The sequence below is a fragment of the Ochotona curzoniae genome, unplaced genomic scaffold (assembly GCF_017591425.1).
Source record: "Ochotona curzoniae isolate NIBS_2020 unplaced genomic scaffold, NIBS_Ocur_1.0 scaffold_4701, whole genome shotgun sequence".
In the NCBI taxonomy this organism is placed as follows: Eukaryota; Metazoa; Chordata; class Mammalia; order Lagomorpha; family Ochotonidae; genus Ochotona; species Ochotona curzoniae.
Window position 1 is genome coordinate 47,255,044 of NW_024467122.1, and position 22,913 is coordinate 47,277,956.

Sequence of the window (22,913 nt, forward strand, 5' to 3'; positions counted from 1 at the left end):
TGAGCTTTTCCTGGACTGAGGATTCCACCTAATTGGCTCAGGTTGCAGTTACCTGGGCTGCCACTTTAGATCTGTGTTCTGTGAGCTTCCTGTCACCATTCCTGAATTCCAGAGTTCTCCCTAAGGCACTCACTCCAACATGTGGTTATTTGCTTGCTGTTTTGTTTCTTCTCTATGGAAGAAGAGACCAATGTAAGGCATTTGGAGAATGATCTGTACTGTGTTCTAAATATAAAGGCACAGTCATGGCTCCATATGTATTCAGTGAGTTTATCCTTAAATACTTGCACTATTACCAGCAGTCAAGTTATTTTGTTACTTAACATGAAATTGTTCTGATATCTGAAGTAAAAGAATTGAAAACATTATTTCCAAATCAGTTGTTTCACAAAAATGCAGCCAAATGTGCAACATACTGCAATGAACACATCTCATGTAAAACTTTGTTTTACATTGGCTCTAATAGGACTCAATGCTTGGGGTGTACGTGCCAGGAGATGACACAAAATACAAGTTAGGAACATTATGGTTAGCCCAGGGCTGCTAGTTGTGTGGTTAACCTGGAAACCAAGGAGACTGAATGACATTCTTTATAGCCTGTGAATTAGAGCGTTAGAGCCACACTGAACTAAGAATTACAAATTATGCAAATTTTGCCAGCACAATTGTCAACAATTTCCAGATAACCAAAAATGAATTCATAGTAATATTTGCAGTAAAAACCTGTCTCCTGCTTTACAGTGTGGCTGAATAGTAATGCTTCTGGAAATGAACATCTTACCCGTTGGGAATGATGAAATAGAAAATTTCTCAAAAATGAAACCACTAAAAACATTTGAATTTGACTCACAAGGTTTGATCATATTTGAAGTTTTTGAACCATGGTAAATTCGGTAGCATGACAACTCATTGGCTACTATTCAAAAAATAAAGACTTTGTTAGGGAAAAAAAAACCCAAATTGTTCCTTTACTCAAAAAAATTAAGCTGTTTTTAGTGATTTTACTATTAATAATGCTGAATTTTCTGTTTTGAAACTATGTAACTTATATTTTGTATATAATACAATTATGCAAATATAATAAGGAGTGAAAATGCCTTTTAAGAGAAAATTGTAAGGAAAAGAAGTAAAACAAAACAAGCACTCTAATTCTGAATGTTAATTGGAAATAGCAATATGAATTCCAAATAAGAAGACATTAAAAGAGTGATAATATTTAGTTCCAGATTATATATTACGAATGCCATTTAAAAGAATCAGGACTTGGAAAAATCCTTGATTATAGGTCTGGGGCAGGAATATTTTTTCATAGAAAGAAAGGAATATTTTCCAAGAATATTGGGAGTCAAGTCAGTGTTCACTGAGCAACATGACTGGGCTGCTACTAACTGGAGATAGCATATCAGAAGAATAGTAACTCTGGATTAAAACACATTATTTTAAAAAATATATATATATTTTTATTGGAAAAGCAGATTTACAGAGAAGGAGAAATAGAAAGATCTTCCCTCCTCTGGTTACCTCCTCAAGTGGCTGCAGTTGCCAGAGCTGAGCTGATCCGAAGCCACGGAGCCAGGAGCTTCTTCTGGGTCTCTCATCCAGGTGCAGGGTCCCAAGGCTTTGGGCCGTCCTGGACTGCTTTCCCAGGCTACAATCAGGAAGCTGGATGGGAAGTGGAGTAGCTGGGACACAAACCGGCACCCACATGGGATGCCAGTGCATTCAAGGCAATGACTTCAGCCCACTGAGCCATCGTGCCAGGCCTAAAACATTATGTTAAAAATCCATGAGTATATAATGTATTTAAAAAGCTGAAATGCAGAACGTAGTAATGAAATAGAAACTTGATATTTGGCTCAATTAAGCCAATATATGAAGTTTTGAAAATTTAAGGTGCTAGTCAGAGACAGTTTGCAGAAATATTTGAAAGTGAAATTATTAAAGGAATTATTTAGGATAAAATTATCTTTTTTTTTTTTTTTGCTGCTATGCTTTTTCTCCTGTATTTTCTTACACTTACAAGTAATATGAGGGTAGTAAATTTTCTTTCATGTTTGACTTCATGTCACTTATGGTATTATCTTAAGATTGGTAGTTTTATTATAAAATGCAAAGATGTGGAAAATAAGGTAAATGTTAATTAGATGGAAAAGGAATCCACTAGAAGTTTCTGTAAAAGGCCAGCTGGTTCATACTGTAGGTTCTGATGGCCACCTCACCCTTCTTATGGCACCTTTGTCATACTGTGACTATAGTGTGGAAGCAGCCCTAGACAATCTTACGAATACTAAGTTTATTGGCTGTTATTTATAAAAACAGCAAGCCTTGATGCAGAGTGTTGAAAGGGATTCTTGATTTTTAACTTTTATGTCGTCTTTTATAGGTACAAGGGACCACTGTTAGAAGAGCAGATCCTTACCAAGGCAGCAGAAAGTGGACTGTCTTCGCCTGAATTTACAGAGCTGTGTGTTTGGCTAGGTTCTCAAATAAAGTCCTTATGCAACTTGGAAGAAAGTATCACTTCAGCTGGTATTGCCCTTATTTTTTTACTTATTTTTCATAAAATGATAATTAGTAGTTTTTCAGTGTGCACTTTTTACAAAGAAAACTCGCTAATATTGAGAACTTCAGAATGGGATTTGATTAAATTTTGTATGAATTCACACTTAATTCTTAAAATTGCTGTAAACTGTAAGTAATTACTATTTATCTGCTGTTTTAACCGTAGTATTGGAAAAAAACAGGGTTGAACGTAGTTGCATTTATTTATTTATTTTTTTTGAAATAGTTCCTTAGGCTCAGGGATTTCCCCTTTACCTTTCCCAACCTCCTCCTGCCACTGTTTCTCCCCTATAACAATAATATAGTTCTTCAACAGTCACAAGTCCATCATTCTTCTACTTGTTTCTTGATATTGTAGGCATAAACAGGGCTAGAAAGTGCAGCATTCCATTGTCAAGATATTTTTAAAAGATTTGTTTATTTGACAGCTGAGTGACAGAGAAGAAATTTTCCATCTTTTGCTTTACTCCCCAAATGTATGCAATAGCCACCGCTGGGCAAGGCTGAAGCCAGGAGCCAGAAATTACATCTCTGTCTGCATGTGGTTAGCAATAACCCAAGTGTGTAGGCCAGAATCTGTTGCTTCCTATACACATTAACAGGAAGTTGTATTGGAAGTAGAGGGGGGATTCAATCCTAGGCATTGAGTAGTGCCAAGCAGTGACTTAACTCGTTCCTGCCCCTGAGTTTGGTTATTTAAAAGTTAACCTTTGGGACCCAGTCTGATAACCTAGTGGTTAAATCCTTGCCTTGCATCCATTGGGATCCCATATGGGTGCTGTTTTATGTCCCGGCTGCACCACTTCCCTTTTAGCTCCCTGCTTGTGGCCTGGGAAAGCAGTCAAGAATTGCACCCGTGTGAGCGACCTGGAAGAGACTCCTGGCTCCTGGTTTCTGATCCATTCAGCTCTGGTCGTTGCAGCCATTTGGAGAGTGAACCAGCAGGTTGAAGAGCTTTCTGTCTCCCCTTCCTTCTATAGATCTGCCTTTCCAATAAAAATAAACCAATTTTTTAAAAAAAGAAAAAGTTAAAGTTTTGACTGCTTATTTTGAATTAATTTTTTAAAATATGTCTAATTGTTAATTTAAACTTTATTTATAAGTCTATGATCAAGGGCATGGATTTAGAGATAACTATGTGTAAAAAAAATCTATACTGGCATGTAAAGCTTGTTCAGTTCAACATCATTTTAGTGCCAAGTCCTTGAGTTTTTGGTACACAGTATGAGTATTGCTATATGGCAGCAAAAGGAAAAACTGTCACTGCTTTTAGGTTTTTAATTTTTTTTTTTTGCCAAATCTAATAATTCACTTGAAGCACAATGAAATAATCTGAGTTTAAAACATTATACACATTTCTACATAATTATTTTATGAAATGAAGAAAAGGAGTATAGCTCAATTGGATAATTTTACTTATTATCTGAATACTATCTGAATATTATCTGAATAGGATGGAAATGAATCAGTTACTGTAAAGCCAAATAATAATTGTAGCCACAATAATGCTTTTAATAGTTAGTTGCTAATGTGAAATTTTCTGACATCTGACTTTATGTAAAGTCCACTGGATAAACCTTGTCAGGTCTTTAAATATGAAAAAATCTTACAATTTAATGTTTAGATACTTCCTAAAGGGATGTTTATTTTCTTAAGAATAATTTTTCTATATAGAAATTATTTCATTTACTTTGAATTTTGGGATCATATATCTAAGGACTAAATGTGAAAGTGAAAGTTTTAAATTGGCTGTAAATTTTAAATCAACTAGTAGTAAAGTTGTTACTATCGGGTTATATGTGTTTTGCTCAGTAAATGTATTCTGGTTTGTTTTTTTAAAGGAAGAGATGATCTGGAAAGCTTCCAGCTTGAGATAAGTGGTTTTTTAAAAGAAATGGCCTGTCCATATTCTGTACTTGTATCAGGAGAAATTAAAGACCGTTTAAAAAGCAAGGATGACTGTTTGAAACTTCTGTGTAAGTTACCTTTCCTCAGATATTTAAATGCATGCATTTGATCTGGTTTTTGCTACTTCAAGTTAGGATTTATGCAGTTTCATTAGTGAAGCATTTGATGTATTATATGACAAAAATATTTTAATAGTTGAGCTACAAATTTGAAGTTCATATATATGTACATACATTCTTTGAGTGTACTCTCTAATATGTGTAATTTGCTTGGCTAACTAACAGGGGATACCTATGACTTACATTGTGCTTTGGTTTTTCTTAACCTGACTCATTTCTTAACATAACTTGATGGATATAGTTGGTGATCTTCGAAGTCCTTTCCAGTTTTAAGATTCTGAAATTGCCTTGCAAAAGATTACTAGATCTTGTTTTCATTGTTAGGCATTGAATTTTAAGTGTGTTTAAAATATTTATTACTTACACTTGTACTAAAAGCAGCTCTAGGAAGTAGTAGTTTATTAGTTAAAAAGAAGCAAGATATAATTTGTGCCTTTAATGCTCTCTGATATGGCCTGTTTTTATCAACGGAGGGTATGGAGTGTAGATTTCATCTGGTCAGAGTATTAGCATAAATAATAAATCTGTTTGTGTTGGATCTTTTCAAAATGTTTTTATAGTATTAAGGTTCTACAAGCAATACTTGAAATAATTTTTTAGAATCTTTTTTTTCCTGTGTGTTCAGTTAAGATCTATGTGATGCATTCCTCTTAGGCTCCAGTATAAGTTTTTTTTTTTTTTACTAGAGGGGAGATTGTGTGTCTGTGTTTGCTAATACTAGACTGTTGGCATTTGAATTACCTAGTAGCTGTTGAGTGGGAATAACAGTAGTGTACCCCTTTCCAAGGTTTTGTGCTATTTCTGTTTTTCTTCCATTTGATGAGCCTCTGTTACTGATGGGAGGTCTCAGGAACATTTAATGAGTCACAACGAAAGCACAGAAACACTGGCCTAGAGTAGCTTACATTCTCTTTTTTTTTTTAAAGATTTATTTTTATTATTTTTTAATTGGAAAGGCGGATATACAGAGAGGAGAGACAGAGAGGAAGATCTTCCGTCCGATGATTCACTCCCCAAGTGAGCGCAACGGGCCGATACTATGCCAATCCGAAGCCAGGAGCCTCTTCCGGGTCTCCCACGCGGGTGCAGGGTCCCAAAGCCTTGGGCTGTCCTTGACTGCTTTCCCAGGCCACAGGCAGGGAGCCGGAAGGGAAGCGGGGCTGCCGGGATTAGAACCGGCGCCCATATGGGATCCCAGGCGTGCAAGGCGAGGACCTTTAACCACTTGCGCCACCGCGCCGGGCCCAGCTTACATTCTCTTAATGTCAGTGAGACTACTTATGTGATTGATAATGTTTTCCTTTTTGTTTTAGCTGCTAGGAAGCTAAATGATACAGGTTTTTGGTACAAATAAAAATATAAGAGAAGTGGTAGTTCTTTCTGATTAATGATGCTTAGGGTGGTGAGGAGGAATTAGCTTTATGGTTACATCAATTCAGTAATGAAGAATGAAAAAGTTCTAGAGGTGGATGGGTAGCGGTGGTTGCATAACATTGCAAACTTTTTTTATTTTTAATTAAAAATTTTTTTTTTAATTAAAAAATTTTTAATTTAATTTTTGGAGGTGGACAAGGAGAAGCCATTGCCAGCCTCCCAACTGCACCAGTACCCAGGGATGGGAAACAACCACCAGATATCAACCCAGGGTCCCAACGTGACACACATGCCAAGTATTCTGCCCAGGTGGTTTGATAGTTCTGAAATATGTTGATCTCGCTGATCCAAGGATGAGGGAACCCTTTCAGCATCCATTGGCTGACATAATCAACCTCAGTCTTCATTCGCTGAGATATTTGCTGTCATCATTTGGCTGGGGTAGTTGACCAATTTGTTCTGCCCTCCTTCCTCTGGCATAGTACAGATGTCTTTTGTAGGCTTCAGTGGGCTGCCGAACACTGGATGCATACCTGGGCCAGCTGTCCACTATTCCATCTTTTCCCCACTGAGGAGGATCAGTTCTCGCAGGTGGGCCCAAGGACCCAGGCCAGGCGACCCAGGCCCCACTGGACCTTCAGCCCCCAAGACTCATGGACCTGGCACCCACCGTGACCAGACTGGCCTGGCTCATTTGACCTTGGCATCCACCAGTGGGTGTTGCAGCCTAGTTTAATCCAGCCTGCTTCCCTTTCCAGCTCATGCTAGTGAGTGATGCAACCTAGCCTGGTCCAGCTAGTGCTCAGTCCCAGCCCTAATGTGGACTGGCTGGAGTTGCGGTTTGATTAGCCCCGCACTCTATCCTGCTTCTCAGATCTGCCAGTGAATGTTATGAACTGGCCCGTCCTGGTTCAGCTCCAGACCTGAATCACATGTATGGTGGTGGGTTCAGTAACCTGGCATGGTCTGGGCTGCTCCTTTCCTTGGTTTTTGCACTCATCTGCAGGGACTGCATTCTGACAAAAGTTCCCCAAGCTCCTCTGTCCAGTCTTCTTCCAGTGGCAGATCTCATGCCTACTGGTGAGTCTTTGGCCCAGGTTAATTTAGTCTACCTCTTGTCCTGGCTGGTACGTTATTGCTTAGCCGACCCACACGCATTTGGGTTGTTACTGTTGGGTGCTACAACCTAGACACACCAGACACAGCTCTCACATGGGTCAGCAGGAGCCGAGACCTACCCTAGCCTGTTCTGCACCCATCCTGGCTCTCATGAGTATTAATGGGTGCTGGAATCTGGCCCAGTCTGGCATTTCCTAGACCCAGTCCACACCCATTTGCAGATGTTCTTAATGTGAGAGAATTGTACACTTAAAAATGGTTACAGTGATAAATTTATGGGTAAAGGTTACCTACTCACTGTATAAGTCTTAGAAAGTTAGTTGAAATTGCAAATAATAAAATCATTAATAACCTAATTCTCCAGAGAAGATGATACATAAATATTTGGGGTATGTTCCCCCTCCCTCCCCCACGCACTGTGTTTTCTCATTTGCTTGCTCTCTTAAGACTGGAATCCTCTTATAGATATTACCTGTTCTCTTTCTCTTTAATGTGGTGTTCTCTTATTTTCCCTAGCGTGATTGTTTTTCGAAGAAAAAAATTAGGTTAAATGTATTATAACCTGCATATTGGTATAACATTTTCTTTAGTAAATTTGAAATTTAGAGGCAACTGGACTTTTTTCTATTTTAAAATAATTTAATTTTGATTACTTTTGCTTTAAAACCTATCAACATTTTAAACATCTGGTCTAGATATTGTTCGATTTTGTGTCAGAAAAGTTGTACAAGGTCAGCGTCTTAGGAGCATATCCTCCTTTGTGTTAGTTTAAATATTTGAATCATACTTAATTGTTTTAATCCTTTTTAATCATTTAATAAAGCAGCTTAGAAATGTTTGCAACAAGTGTAAAATAATAACCAAATTCTTTACTATGTGAAGAGCTTTTACAAGTCAAGGAGAATAAGGTGAAAATTTCTTGGAAAAATGTATTTCATACTTAGGACACGAACATGAATTCTGCAGGAATAATTTGTTCACAAATTGCTTGCAGCATGAGAAGATGAACAGTATCACCCAGTATTAAAATAGCAGAATACCATTTTTCATTTGAAGTCAAATGGCTCAGAATCTGGGAATGGGATCCTGATACCTACTTTTTTTTTTGATAGCTACATTTTTAACAGTTTGTCAGTTCTCATCAATTAAAGTTGAACCTGCAGTATTAAATTGAGGCTTTCTATGTGTGTGTTTGCATAACTTTAAACATGCTAAAAACAAAAGTCCTAATAGTTAATTAGATACATAGAAAAGAAAACCCTACAGTTTACTTACTGTAGTGAAAAGTTTATTTAAAACTATAATCACTAAAGGCTTTTGAGCAATTTTTTTTTAATTATGGATTTTTTAAAGTTTAATTTTAATTTTATTTGAAAGGCCTAGTTACAGAGAGATAGGTCTTTTATTTGCTGGTTCATTCCCAAGATGGCTGCCAGGACACAAAGGCTAGGAGTGCCAGTAGGATCACTACATGGTGCAGAGGCCCAAGAACTTGTGCCATCTTCTGCTGCTCTCCCAGGTGTTTTAGCAGGGAGCTGGATGGGAAGTGGGGTAGCCGTGACTTGAACTGATGATCTTATGGGATGCTCTTGTTGTGGGTAGTGGCTTAACCCACTCACTAAACCACAACACTAGTCCTGAATAATTTATAAGTATGGTTATTGAAAAGATTGAATGACTTGGTGGAAGTCCTGGGACTTGTAAACAACCTGGGATATTTGGTTTAAATTGTACTGTTTTTGTACAGACTAGATAGAGCTATTATCTCCTTATCTCCTGCCCTCCCAGATAGTTAGGTAGATGAGAGGAGATATTTTGTGTGAGTCTTACACATTCTAAAATTTCTGATTTGCATGTAATGATATATGATATATTGGACTGAGGATAACTACTATTTATTTGGCTTTATGTTCCGTTGCCACCAAGGTACCTGATTCAGAACAGGCCCTGGGTAAATATGTATGTGTACTTATTGAAATAGCAATGCAGATAATTTATGGTAATTAAAATAGAACTAAAACCAGCACGTATGAAATAAAAGTCATTCTTCTTTTGCCTGATAAGATTCAGTGAGTTTTGTTTTAACCAGTGTTCAGTTTGTATCTGTTTATCTATATCCTAATAAATTTTAGACTAAGCCTGTTTTAGTAAAGTAGATGAGAATGAAGTTGTGGTATTGCAATTCTGGATCCTTGACTGCCTAACCCCGGTAGCTAACTCTTCCAAAGTTGAAATCAGCCAACCATTTAGATTACTATATGACTGCATTCCACAGAGTAGCTGTTTCATATTGTGTTAGCTCTGTCTTCCTCTCATTTTATTTATTTTTTACAGTGTCCTATTCTGTAACCAAGGGTATTGCTCTTTGTAAGTTGATAGTGTTCTTGAATAGCTTACTTTAATAGAGTATCTTAAAGTCATGTGTGTGTATTAACAGTTTTTATCTTTTATTGTAGTATTTTTAAGTACGGAACTTCAAGCTTTACAGATATTGCAGAACAAGAAACATAAAAAAACTCAATTAGATGAAAATAGTGAAATCTGTCAGGAAGTTCAAGCTGTGTGTGATGCCCTTGGTGTACCCAAGTCAGCCACTTCTGACATTCCACTTATGCTGAAGCAAGTGGAATCAAAGGTACTGTATGTTTCTTTTTTATTTTCCCCCAAATTATATTAACCACTAACATGTAAATTCTGTATAAGTATTAATAGTAAAAATGTTCCCTTTACATATAAGGGCTATATTCCATTTCTAAAAAGAAAATATGTCTGTATACACTGTATTTCAATTTAGACTTAGCGTACATGTGAACCGTTATCTCTGTAGCTGATATCAGGAATGATATCAGCGTGACTGCAATTAAACTTTGGCAGAGTTTTCCATGGTAAAGATCACTTTGCAAATTTAAGCATTGCTTTCCTAACCAGAGTTGTAATGCAGTGCAATGAAAGTATTATCCTACAGAGTCAAGCAAGCAAAATTTATTTATTATGTAGTTTTTCAAACATGTGTTTGAGAAAAGAGAGAGAGAGAGTGAGCGAGCGCTGCTGTGCAGTGGGTTACTTTTGGAGCCAGGAACTTATTCCAGGTTTCCCATATAGATGGTGAGAACCCAGGTCCCTGAGCCGTCACTGGTGCCTCCCAGTGTCTGTGTTGGCAGGAAGCTAGAGCCTGGAGCCAGGTAATGGACTGATACACTAAGTATTTAATAACTAGCATGTTTCTGAGTGCTTGGAAACCTGAACTTTGAACCTAGGCAGGCACCTTCCAGAGCCTGTTTTTATTCAATCTACAGGAAATAATTCTGAATTTTAAAAAATCTATAATCTTGAAATCCTTGAAATGGAGCTGAGTGGAATTACATGTACAGCACTGCAGGTGTGCTTTCAAAATCCCTCTTGAGGGAGGCATTGCAGTGAACATTTTAGTAATTTTAGTAATACATGGGGGGAGATTTACAGTAGCTGGGAAATCTGCAGAAATGACATGTTTTATGGAAATAAATAATTCCACAAAATATGTAGATATTTTATGAGTAATTCTATCACTGTAGAGGCACAATTGCTGTGAAGCCAACCAGGTATAAGCTTTCGGGCTCCTCTTGTGTACAGGCTAATTTTAAAGACTAGCTTTCTTGAGATATGATTTGTATGCCGTAAAATCGACCTGTTTTAAAGGTGTAATTCAGTGCGTTTAGTCTGTTTACAGAGTTGTACAGTCACCACAGAAAACCAATTTTAGAACATTTCTGACTCTCTGAAAATAAGCCTTCCGCCCATTTACAGTCATTCCTGCTCATTGCCTCAGCTTTGCTGACTTCGAATTGTTCTTAAAGGGTACTCCCAGTGCTAAATACAACGCGTGCTCCTCACAATCTGAATTGCTCTCGATTTTTCCTCTGGTTACCTTAAAGCCATTTCATCAAACATTCTGAAATGTTTTGTTTAGCTAAAGAATGCTTTTTAATTAGGGGAGTACCTCAGTCAGTTTCTTCAGGATATATTACTCTTTTTGAATGGACCCCTGGTATTGCTAAATGGAAAATACATATTATTTTATTTACCAAATATAATTTACAAAAATGTAATAAAAATGTGTCATAGTGATTATAATTTTTTTGAACAGTGATAACTAGAATAATTACAGTTGCGATGTACACATATATACTTGGGAAAAATCAATGTTTTGTCAGAAGTTTTAAGTATCTCATTTGAAGAATCTACAAGAAGAAAAAACTGCCAAATTTTTTTCGACAGAATCTGATAATAGAATCTTTTAATATGTACTTCTTTGTGTATATGCACTGTTTTTATTCCTCAAAAAGACGTTCTACAGCTTGAAATTAGTAAAAGTAGTACTTCTTTACAGAAGATATTATATACCATGGTGATATTCTTGCTATGTGAAAATATATTTTAAAAATTTCGCTTTAACATTTTACTTACTTTTTTGGGTTCAGAACAACACAAGAATAATGTGATTGTTTTAAGTATGTACATTTTTACAATCTTTTGTATTTTAGGTAAAGGATATTCTTTCAAAAGTCCAGAAAAACCATGTGGGTAAACCACTGCTGAAAACTGATTTAAATCCAGAACAAATGGTAAATCCTTTTTCTTAGTAGTTCATGTTATTAGTGATTATGACTTAGATAAGCAAATAGATGTGCAGATTTTACATACATATATCACTCTGGAGAGTTAAACTGGATTGGTATTTTGTAATACTACATTTTAGCCTTTTGTCAGTGAATTGTTTATTAATTTAAAAAATCTAGGTAAGAATATTTATAGCAACCGTATGTTACTACAGTTGTGATTTGAAAAGGATAGTCTCTCAATGCCAATAAGACGAGAAATTACTGATATGTTCCTTCTTATTGGTCCATTCTAGTTAATAAGTAAATTTTTTTTAAAGATTTGTTTATTTATTGGAAAGTCAGATATACAGAGAGGAGGAGAGACAGAGAGGAAGATCTTCCGTCCAATAATCCACTCCCCAAGTGAGCACAATGGCTGATGCTATGCTGATCCAAAGCCAGGATCCAGGAACCTCTTCCAGAAATCCCACGCGGGTGCAGGGTCCCAAGGCTTTGGGCCATCCTCGACTGCTTTCCCAGGCCACAAGCAGGGACCTGGATGGGAAGTGGAGCTGCAGGGATTAGAACCGGCACCCATATGGGATCCAGGGGCGTTCAATGCGAGGAATTTAGCCGCTAGGCCATGCTGCTGGGCCCAGTAAATGTTTTACTTAAATGAACGTATTTGAAAAGTAAACTCTACCAGCAATGGAGTTTATGTGTCAGATATTTTCTGCATATTCCTCATGTTCTGTTAATACTCAGTTGTTTAAATAATTATCATGTTTCATGGGATGAGAAAATGATCAAATTTATTACTGTTTTCAAATTTATTTTCTGTGTGCAAGGACAAAAGTTAAAGTTTTGGAATTTTGTTCCCAAATTCTCTAGGAACAATTGGAAAAAATCAATGATGCCCTTTCCTGTGAATATGAATGCCGCCGGAGGATGTTAATGAAACGATTAGATGTGACAGTGCAGTCTTTCGGGTGGTCCGATAGAGCAAAGGTAAGACTGTCTCTCCATTTGTGTCCTGTAGGTGGTAGCCTCTTACAGCGCTTCTGTAACCATGCCATGTTTGTGAGCCACATAAGACCATCTACGGTTATTACATAATAGTTCCAGTCATGTATAACTCCTTATTTGCAAATAATTTCTTCCCAGTTTTTCACATTAAAAGAAAAAAACAAAAACCAAAACCTCATCGACATGAGATATTCAGAGAAATTTTATGAGGTAGTCAGAAAGGTAGAGTAAGCAGCCAGTCAACAAAGCAGGGTGAAGGGATGGGACCAGGTAATACTTGACTGTTTTCTGAAAGTCACAGCCTGGTCTTTCATTGTGTGTTTGCTTGTACCACAAGCATATTTACAACAAAGTGTTCATAGAATTATCTGATCCTTACATTCTGAAAATGCTTATTCTGCTGTCACACAGGATTCATAGTTTAGATAACTGTAAAATCCTAGATAAATGTTTTTCTCTAAAAATGCTGAAAGGTGTTGCTGTCATTTTTTTCAGCTGCGTAGTTTTGCTCTTAAAAAACAACAAAACTGATGCCAATCTCTTTTGCTTGAATGGCCTTTGGTTTTTCTCTGGAAAATGTTGGTGTCTATTCTTGGAGTTTTGGGCTTCTCAGTCTGTGCTGGTCTGTCTCTTTTCATTATGCCAATCACTAGACGGGCTTTCTTCAGTTTGCCTTTACAAAGTTCCTATTTGTCAGATATTGGGCATGCTGGGTACATCTGCTTGAGTAGCTTTAAAAAAAAACTTCCTATGAATTCTGTGTGATTCTTAAGTGCTTTGTTGTTTTGGTGGGGGATAAAGGTGGAAATTAAATGATCCTTTTATTTTATTTTTATTCAAAAATCTGTCTAGTGATTTTTGATTCATCTCTCTTGAATTCTCTCTTGGTGTGTTTTCTATTGCATGGTGGTCCTCAGTTGTTAATCCTTAAGAGAAGTGCAAACTGAATTACAGTTATTGATAGGCAAAACATCAGTCTTTGAAGCTGGCAGTTAAGCAGTTCTTAATGCTACCATGTAGAAATCTTTACTCTGTAGCTGTTCATTTTTCATAAAGAGAAACTTGTCCTATTTATTGCTTTTTCATTTGACTGGGAGAGGAATACCAGTATGGATCCAGTTTGAGAAATGGACTCTTTTACAAATAGGCCTTGTGTTAACCCTGATTTTCAATTTTGAATGTCATTGTCTGAGATCCAGATTACCTTTCCTGCATCTCTCTTTCACTCTTTGTTGTACGATCTGTGTATCTTTTTACAATCTTGTATTTTCACTGACTCATGCATATGTGACTCTTCCTTCATGTGTATTATGTAGAGTCTGGCAGACATATACAGAAAAATGAAGAGTGGTTGAGTAGGACTGCTGGTGCAAGTGTTTCTTCAGAGAAACACTTTAACATAGTAATAAAATAGTTATGAAGCAGATTTTGAAGACAGTGAGTTTTCAAAGAAAATAGAATAACCTTGTGCTTATTGAGCGTTAATGTGCTTGGTTGTGAATAAGCATCTGACTAGTTGTGGAAGGTTTCTGTGTCTGTATTTCCTAATTGGCTTTTCCAGTGGTGAAACCCTGATTCTGTTCTCCATGTGTACAAGGAAATATTCTAGGGTTGTGCCTGTCCATGTCATTGGAGTAACTGTTGGTATACTGGAACTCCAGTCTCCTCTAGGAGCTATGGAGTATAAACAAGATGACATAGTGGCCTACCTCAAAAATGGAATAGTTGTCAGATATCTGGGAGGCACCATATTGACTGACATTCAGAAATTTAAGATGTGTGTTGAGTCTGCATCTTAACTTGGTAGCATTCTTATGATACAAAGGAATTTGGGATTATAGGACTCATTGTGAGAGGAAAAATTTTCTGCTGTACTAACAATGATGTTTTCAATGTTGACTTTATGATTTTAGAGTAATCCAGAGCAAATGATTTTGACATACTGTACTTGGGTGTTCTGAGTCATGAACTCATGAAAATATTGATCTGATAATAGACTTGAATAGGGATGTTAAGAAAAACATGTATTCAGGAAATACTTTGGTATTTTGTGTAGATTGCTTTATCCTCAAGCTATTTGGAACTCGGTTGTGGCATTTTTGGGGGGTGGGTGGGTAGCACATCCTGTTTTCTTGTTAAAGTTGGTGCATCTTTATCATTTTCCCTTAATTTTTTCATAGAAAAATGTCATACTGCTGAATGCTGATCATCAAATATTGTCCTACAATACTTTAAATCTTAAATATTTTATCACATGAAAATGTACTATTGCTGGATGTTGCAATTTGCTCTAGTTTTTTTTTTTTGGTTTAACTCTTCGATATATTCCTGAAAGTAAAATTTCTGGATTAAAGATCATGTGTGATCTAAGGTTTTTCTCAGAGTTACAGATTCCAGAGTTGTCTCCCAAAGTGATTATACCCATTTATTAGTAAGATTACACTAGTTTTAATGTCTCTATTTAATTTAACCTTTAATTTTAATTTCTCTAATATTTAATTTCTCTAATATAATTTTAAGGTTGATTTTTTTTTTCCACTAAATATATTTTGACCATTACCTTATAAATGTAAATATGCCTTCTAAAAGTGTTCATGTTTCTTGATCATCCCTCTGTTCTCTGGAATTCTATAAAATATTGTGTTTCCATGGATTTACCTGTTCAGGATGTTTCCTGTGGATGAAATCCTATACTGTCTGCCTTTTTGTGTCTGGCTTTTTTCAGTTAGCCTGCTTTCAAAGTGTCTCAAACTAATTCTTGTAATAAAAAATTAAATTATTATTTTGAGTTTGCTTTTTGTGACTGAATTGTATTTTATCATTCAGTGATGATGTAATTTACTTAACCTTTATACATTTTTCTCTATTAGTACCAAAAATGCTTATATGTAATATTTGTAAGTACCTTTTTTTAAAAAAAAGATTTATTTATTTTTATTGGAAAGGCGGAGAGACAGAGAGGAAGATCTTCCATCCCATGGTTTACTCTCCAAGTGGCTGCAATGGCTGGAGCTGAGCCAGTCCAAAGCCAGGAGCCAAGAGCTCTTCCGGGTCCCCCCCGTGGGCGCAGGGTTCTAATGCTAGTGATCCCACTCCCATCCAGCTCCCTGCTTGCAGCTTGGGAAAGCAGACGAGGACAGCTTAAAACCTTGGGACCCTGCATCCACGTGGGAGACTTTTTAACCTTTTATTCAAGTTTTCCTTCAGGTTTTAGTATATGTGCTGCTAAAATGAGCACCAGTTTTTCCTCTTGTTTTTACACAGTGTGTTGATGTTTTATTTTTAAAAGTCCTCCATATGTTTTCGGTTAAAACAACTTTTAGGTGTTTTGAATTTTTTAAGATAATTGACTTTTTTTAAAATAAAGATTTATTTTTTATTGGAAAGTCAGATATACAGAGAGAAGGAGAGATAGTGAGGAAGATCTTCCGTCTGATGATTCACTCCCCAAGTGGCCACAGTGGCCAGAGCTGAGCTGATTGAAGCCAGGAGCTCGGGACTTCTGGGTCTTCCACACAGGTGCAGGGTTCCAAGGTTTTGGGCTACTAGACATGTTTCCCGGGCTACTAGACATGTTTCCCAGCCCACAAGCGGGGAGCTGGGTGGGAAGCGGGGCTGCCAGGATGGCAACTATTGCCTTTGTGCGATTCTGGTGACACATGCAAGGCGAGGACTTTAACCACTAGGCTACCGCACCAGGCCCCGTTAAAAATAAGAATCTGTTTGTTTATTTGAAAGAGAGACATAGAGAGGTCTTCCATCTGCTGGTTTACCCTCTATGTGGCTGCAGTGCCCAGAGCTGTGCAGGTCCAAAGCCAGGACTTCAAGTCTCCCACAAGAATGCAGGGGTCCAAAGACTTAGTCTGTCTTCCACCGCTTTCCCAAGATGCATTATGAAGAAGTGGAGCTGTTCTGGCACTGCAGGTGGCAGCTTTTCCTTGTGTGCCAATAAGCCTGGCCCCAGTTAGGTTCTTTTTTTTTTTTTACCATGTCAGTTTATTTTTTTTTCATTTTACATTTAAATTACCAAATTATTTAGATGTTTTTGCTACTTTCCATTTCCTTGCTAAAATTTTTTTTTCCTTTCTGAAGAGTGAGTGATATGCCCTTTTGTTAAAAGCTTCATCATTCTTTTTTTTCATTTAGGTAAAAACAGATGACATAGCAAGAATTTACCAGCCCAAGCGTTACGCTCTGTCACCCAAGACGACAGTGACTTTGGCGCACCTCCTTGCTGCGCGTGAAGACCTGTCTAAGATCATTAGGACAAGCAGTGGCACCAGCCGTGAGAAGACCGCGTGTGCCATTAATAAGGTTGGTTTTTCTCTCAGCATGCTGGAGAATAAATTTGTTTTCAATTCACAATTTTTAAGTTTTATTTCACGATGAATTTATAAAAAAGAATGGCAGGGAGTCTTCAGTTCTCAGGCTTAGTTATGTTTTGTGTAAGTTCTCTTGAGTTTCTGTATGCATTAATTAAAGTCTTCACTGAGTCGGAGGATCTAAGAATTGCCTTTATCAATAGCTGTAGCAAGAAGAGTTTACCTGCTTTCTAATTTCTTTGGTCAGTGATAGTGTAACGGAATCATTCCAGGTATTGACAGCCTCTTTTTATTACCTTTAGCATACTCAGAGTACCTGCTGGGGAGCCATACTAACCTGGCTTTGTCATTTGCTTAGAGGAATTGCCTTGGAAAGGCTATTGGACACTTTTAAGCTCCTGCTTACTGTTTCGGAGTATTGACCCATTTCTCTGATAGTGGTATTAAGCTATAAAGGCTCAAGGAGTCTGAGTTTTTACAACAGCAATAGCAAATGTAAACTGGTTTAGAATACTGTTGAAGGCCCGGCACGGTGGCGCAAGTGGTTAAGGTCCTCACCTTGCACGCCCCGGGCGCCGGTTCTAATCCCAGCAGCCCCGCTTCCCATCCAGCTCCCTGCTTGTGGCCTGGGAAAGCAGTGGAGGACGGCCCAAGGCTTTGGGACCCTGCACCCGCGTGGGAGACCCGTTCGGACGGACGGAAGATCTTCCTCTCTGTCTCCTCTCTGTATATCTGCCTTTCCAATAAAAATAAAATAAATCTTTAAAAAAAAATCACATGGAAAAAAAAATTTCCATATTAAAAAAAAAAGAATACTGTTGAAGGCTGGACTAGCATTTCTCTTTATTTAGGTAGAACATGCTATCCCAGCTGTATTATAAGAGAGCAAATTATAGAAGTAAGGGTTTAGGTTTTTTTTTTTATTTGTTTTTTTAAGATTTTTGTTGCAGAGTTTGGGTGCGGAGTCCCAAGGTTTTGGGCCATCCTCAACTGCTTTCCCAGGACACAAGCAGGGACCTGGATGGCAGGTGGAGTTGCAGGGATTAGAACTGGCACCCATATGGGCTCCTGCCATGTTCAAGGAGAGAACCTTAACCGTTATGTTATCATGCTGGGGCCTGAGTCTAAATTTTTAAAAGAATAGTTTGGACCCAGCACGGTAACCTAGTGGATAAAGTCCTTGCCTTGCACGTGCTAGGATCCCATATGGGCGCTTGTTCTAATCCCAGCAGCTCCGCTTCCCATCCAGCTCCCTGCTTGTGGCCTGGGAAGGCAGTTGAGGATGGCCCAGAGCAGTGGGACCCTGCATTTACTTTGGAGACCTGGGGGAGCTCCTGGTGTCAGATTGGCCAGCTCTTTTGGGGAATGAATCAACGGACGATCTTACTCTCTATATATCTTTCAAAAAAAAGGAAAAAAAGGAATAGTTTGTTGAAAATTGTTCTTTGTAGTAATATCTAGGATTAGTTACTACATTCAACCCTGACCTTATTACATCTGTGTTGCATGTACTTCCAATTGTTGAAATAAAATTCTTAGAAATAAAATTTTTATTGGATAATCTGTAATCAAATCAGTGGCAATGGAAAATAATGATTACATGAATGGGGATGAAGTTAATTAACAGAGTATGTAGTTTATATTGAAAATGTTGCTTTAAAATTATTTTAGTGTTATGGGTACATTTGTTATAGAATTTGCTAAAGAAATTTAAGTGAGAGAAAAGTAACTAACCCTTAAGCTTTGACGATAACTCCTAAATTAAAAAAAAAATGCCACAATCTGAGGCATTTGTCATACATAATTTATTTTTCCAGTATTGTATTGTCATATCTGAGAACATGTCCTGGAATATTTGCATTTTATTCCTTTATTGGAAACAATATCACTTGAAAGCTTTATGTAACTTTTAGGTTTTAAAATATTAGAATCTGAAAGAAAATATTCCTTCTTACAGGTGCTGATGGGAAGGGTACCTGACAGAGGAGGACGGCCGAATGAAATTGAACCACCACCACCTGAAATGCCTCCTTGGCAAAAGAGACAAGACGGCGGGGGGAGGGGTGGTTGGGGTGGTGGTGGAGGTGGTGGGAGAGGAGGTGGTGGGGGTGGAAGAGGTAGCTGGGGAGGTGGAGGAGGCGGGGGAGGTGGAGGAGGCGGGGGAGGTTGGGGAGGGGGTAGAGGCGGGGGTGGAGGGTGGGGGGGAGGAGGGGGTGGGGGGGGAGGTGGGAGAGGAGGCTTCCAAGGCAGGGGAGATTATGGAGGAAGAGGGGGCTATGGTGGAAGAGGGGGCTATGGTGGAAGGGGTTATGGAGATCCATATGGAGGAGGAGGAGGGGGAGGTGGAGGATACAGAAGATACTAAATTCAGAAATCAGATAGCAGGGCCCAGTTTTTTTATTAGGCATAGCATTCTAAACAACTTGAATATCTGCTAAGTGAACATCCTTTTAGACTCCGTAAGATTATCATTCTTGAATTTGGTTGATATGTAAAAACATTGTTTTATACTACACGTTCATCTAAGTGGTCATTTTTTCCATATCCTATGTACCCTTGAGCATGTTGTGTCTTTTTTTAAAAAAAAAGAAAAAATTTTTTAATTGTAAAAAATGGAAAGTATTTTATTGTCATGATTGAACTTAGACTGTTACCTGCATTTTGTTCAGGTTTGACACATGAAAGACTCCATCTGTAATGAAAAGGAATATAGATTCTTGCCTCATCTGTATTCCTGTGGATGTGTTTTATGACCACCAATTCTATTTTACAACATAGGGACCGAGACTGATAATTGTGTTTGATAAGTGGTAGTTGTGATTTGTGTTTTCTTTGATGGGATGAGATGATTCTTGTCAGCTTTGCGTTCCATTAACTGAAGCCCAAGTCTGCCTTTCCTCCTCTGTTCTTCTAATTTATTTGTTTGATAGGCAGAGAGAGATCGATGAAGCTCTCATTTGCTGGTTCACTTTCAAATGCTTGCACAAGCCAGGAGTTGGGAATAAGGCCATTGTTTCCCTCTTGGTGTGACAGGGATCTAATTTTTTGGAGCCACTGCTCCTCCCAGCAGGAGATTAGAGTCAGGGGCCAGGCTTGTGTCAGGCTGAGGTACTCTGAAGTACAGTATGCAGACATCCTAACCACAAGTCTAAAGACTTGCAGACCCCCATCAACCCCTGAAAATATGCATATCTGATTTTTCAGTCAGATTTGGAACCTTGGTAAGTTTGTTTAAGTGCGTGGCTCATTCTTGCATGCGTAGTACCTGGTTCAAGTCCTGGTTGTGCTTTTAGTACAGGTTCCTGCTAATGTACATCCTAGAAGACAGCAGGCACTTGTTTCCTGCCACCCACCCACATTGGAAACTCAGTGTTTTGTCTATTCCAGCACAAGCTGCTGCAGGTATTTGGAGATGAACCAGCAGGCGGGAGGTCAGTTGCTCAGTTGATTGGTCTCTCTCACTCTGGTCTCTTTCTGCCTCTCAAGTAAAAGTGAAAAATTTAAAGGACAAGAACATTTACCAGTTCTATATGATGGTATGAAAAATATTCCTATAAGTTGGCCTCTTCATTTGTGCCTTTGCACATGTGAATATTACAGGGCCCACTAAGCTGCATGACATGGGATTTAAGCAGTAGTTTCCTGGTGCGGCAGGCTAGGGAAAGGCTGCTGTGACTCACAGCTAGATTTGGAGGATGAGGATTCCTGGTCTGGTGGTTGGAGCAAAGGCTTAGATTTGTGAAATGACACAAGAGCCCCCTGGCCTGGATTGCTCAATCTACCTGAGCTAACTTTCAAGGATTGTCCTTCAGTTGACAAACAAGGTTCTTGCCCCTTTCTGTTTCCTAAAGTACACATTCAACTTATTGAAGATGGAGGAGGACATGTTGTGAGTGGTGTAAGAGGTGAGCCAAGTGCTGTATTTTCTCTAAGTCTAGAGAGAGAAAATGGTTTCTCAGTCCCACTATAAAATTTCTCATTTTGTGCTGCTGGGAAGCACCTGTGTATAATAACTTTCTGTGATTTAAACAACTTAGCAGATAAAAAGGCTGAATTGTAACAAGGGGACAAGCTGTGGCAGGGTTTGTTTTTTAGCAAATTTTGATGAAATTGAAAATAATGTTAAAACTTTAAAGGTAAATATGTGTGCTGCTGTAATCTTAAACATGTATTTTTCAAGCTAACTGTTTGAAGGAATGTGTTTAGAATAGAAAAACATAAAATTATTTGGCTGTTTGTAAACAGGTTTATTTGTGTTTATTTAATGGTAATTTCGTACGTGATAGTTAAAGCAAAAGACTTTGTCAGTAGCAATGAACTCTGAAGAAAAAATTTTGAAGAATTATATGCCTAAGACTACTTCAGTAAAATATTTTGAAAGAGTTAAGTAAGAAAAATGTTTATCTAAAATGTTGACATTTCTGCCTCATTTCCTATTGGGGGAAATAGTTGCTGATAAAGTGAGAAATTACACTTACTTTCAACCTTTCTACCATCACAAATTTATAGTAAATATGGCAGAAACAGTATATTTTGGCAATCTTTTATAAGATTTCTTTGTGCTTCCAGAAATGCTGTTTGGATTATCCACTTTGATCACTGTAAGTCTTATGTAAGTTTAGTTCCTTGCTCCTGAGCTAGAACCACTCCTCATTTGAATGAAAAGCTAAATAATTGAGATGCTAATATTATTCTTTGCTCTATGGTGGGATTTTCCTCATCATCTTTGATAGTAAACATTTCTTTGGTCTAACAGTTTGCTTAGCAGCATCTGCAATGCTTTAAAGTGATTTGGTGCCTTAATGTGAAAGTGCTTTATAAATCAAATGTACCACGAGTGTGTAATAGAAAGAATGGCATTTAGAATTTCCAAAAAAATTTTTTTTTTTTATTGGAAAAGTGGATATACAGAGAGGAGGAGAGACAGAGAGGAAGATCTTCCATTCGATGATCCACTCCCCAAGTGACCACAACGGCTGGTGCTGCGCCGATCTGAAGCCAGGAACCAGGAACCTCTTCCAGAAATCCCACACAGGTGCAGGGTCCCAAAGCTTTGGGCCGTCCTCGACTGCTTTCCCAGGCCACAGGCAGGGAGCTGGATGGGAAGCGGGGCTGCCAGGATTAGAACTGGTGCCCGTATGGGATTCTGGTGCGTTCAGGGTGAGGACTTTAGCCGCTAGGCCACACTGCTGGGCCCAGAATTTCCAAAAATCTAATACTTTTTCTAATACCTCCATTTAACTCTTTTTGTTTGGTTCTCAATTTCATCTTTTTTCTTACTTCATTTTGTTCCCCTTTTTCCTTCTCCCTTTGTGCAGTCCCTGGCACCCATTAGCATGTACAGTCATCATCTTAATGACAGGCTGGATTATTAGTTGTTCAGCACCATTTGAAGAATATGCATAGGACTTCAAAAAGTTCATGGGTAAAACTGGAATTAAAAGTGGAATTAAAATGTAAGTTTATATTGAGGCAAAAATTGAAAATCAGGAATTGAACGAGTCAAAGTTCATGAGGAGAAAAACCCTGATATATATGGATTTTAATTTTTCAACAAACTAAACTTATTCATTCCACTTCCCATAAACTTTTTGAAGTGTCCTCTCTGCTGTATCTGATCACTGTATTGTAATTCATCAACTGTTACTAAAGGGAAAATAGGTGTCTTCCTTGCGTTATTTCCTTCCTTATTTCCTTGTGTTCTACAAGTGAAGGAAACTTTGCTTCATTAAAATAGAAAAATAACATTTTAATCCAAAAACATGTTATTACATGTATTTATGATTAAAGACAACAACTTAAAAAGGATATGTTGCCAAAATAACATTTTGAGCAATAACACTGTCTAGTAAGGAGCACGGGGTAGAGATACTTTGGGATGGAGAACTGGCATGAAGATGAGG

At 37.9% G+C, this 22,913-nt stretch overlaps 1 protein-coding gene across 1 annotated transcript in view; it reads left to right on the top strand.

The window, feature by feature from the left end:
- Positions 1-21,252, top strand: part of FAM98B (family with sequence similarity 98 member B) — a 37,883-nt gene extending 16,631 nt beyond the window's left edge. Inside the window, exons 2-8 of the mRNA XM_040968505.1 lie at positions 2,384-2,529; positions 4,404-4,538; positions 9,539-9,717; positions 11,606-11,686; positions 12,554-12,670; positions 16,835-17,002; positions 18,968-21,252. Of these exons, the coding sequence (XP_040824439.1) occupies positions 2,384-2,529; positions 4,404-4,538; positions 9,539-9,717; positions 11,606-11,686; positions 12,554-12,670; positions 16,835-17,002; positions 18,968-19,375 (1,234 nt within the window). The 3' untranslated portion in view covers positions 19,376-21,252. The remainder of the gene's footprint in view (positions 1-2,383; positions 2,530-4,403; positions 4,539-9,538; positions 9,718-11,605; positions 11,687-12,553; positions 12,671-16,834; positions 17,003-18,967) is intronic.
- Positions 21,253-22,913: the final 1,661 nt, after the last annotated feature.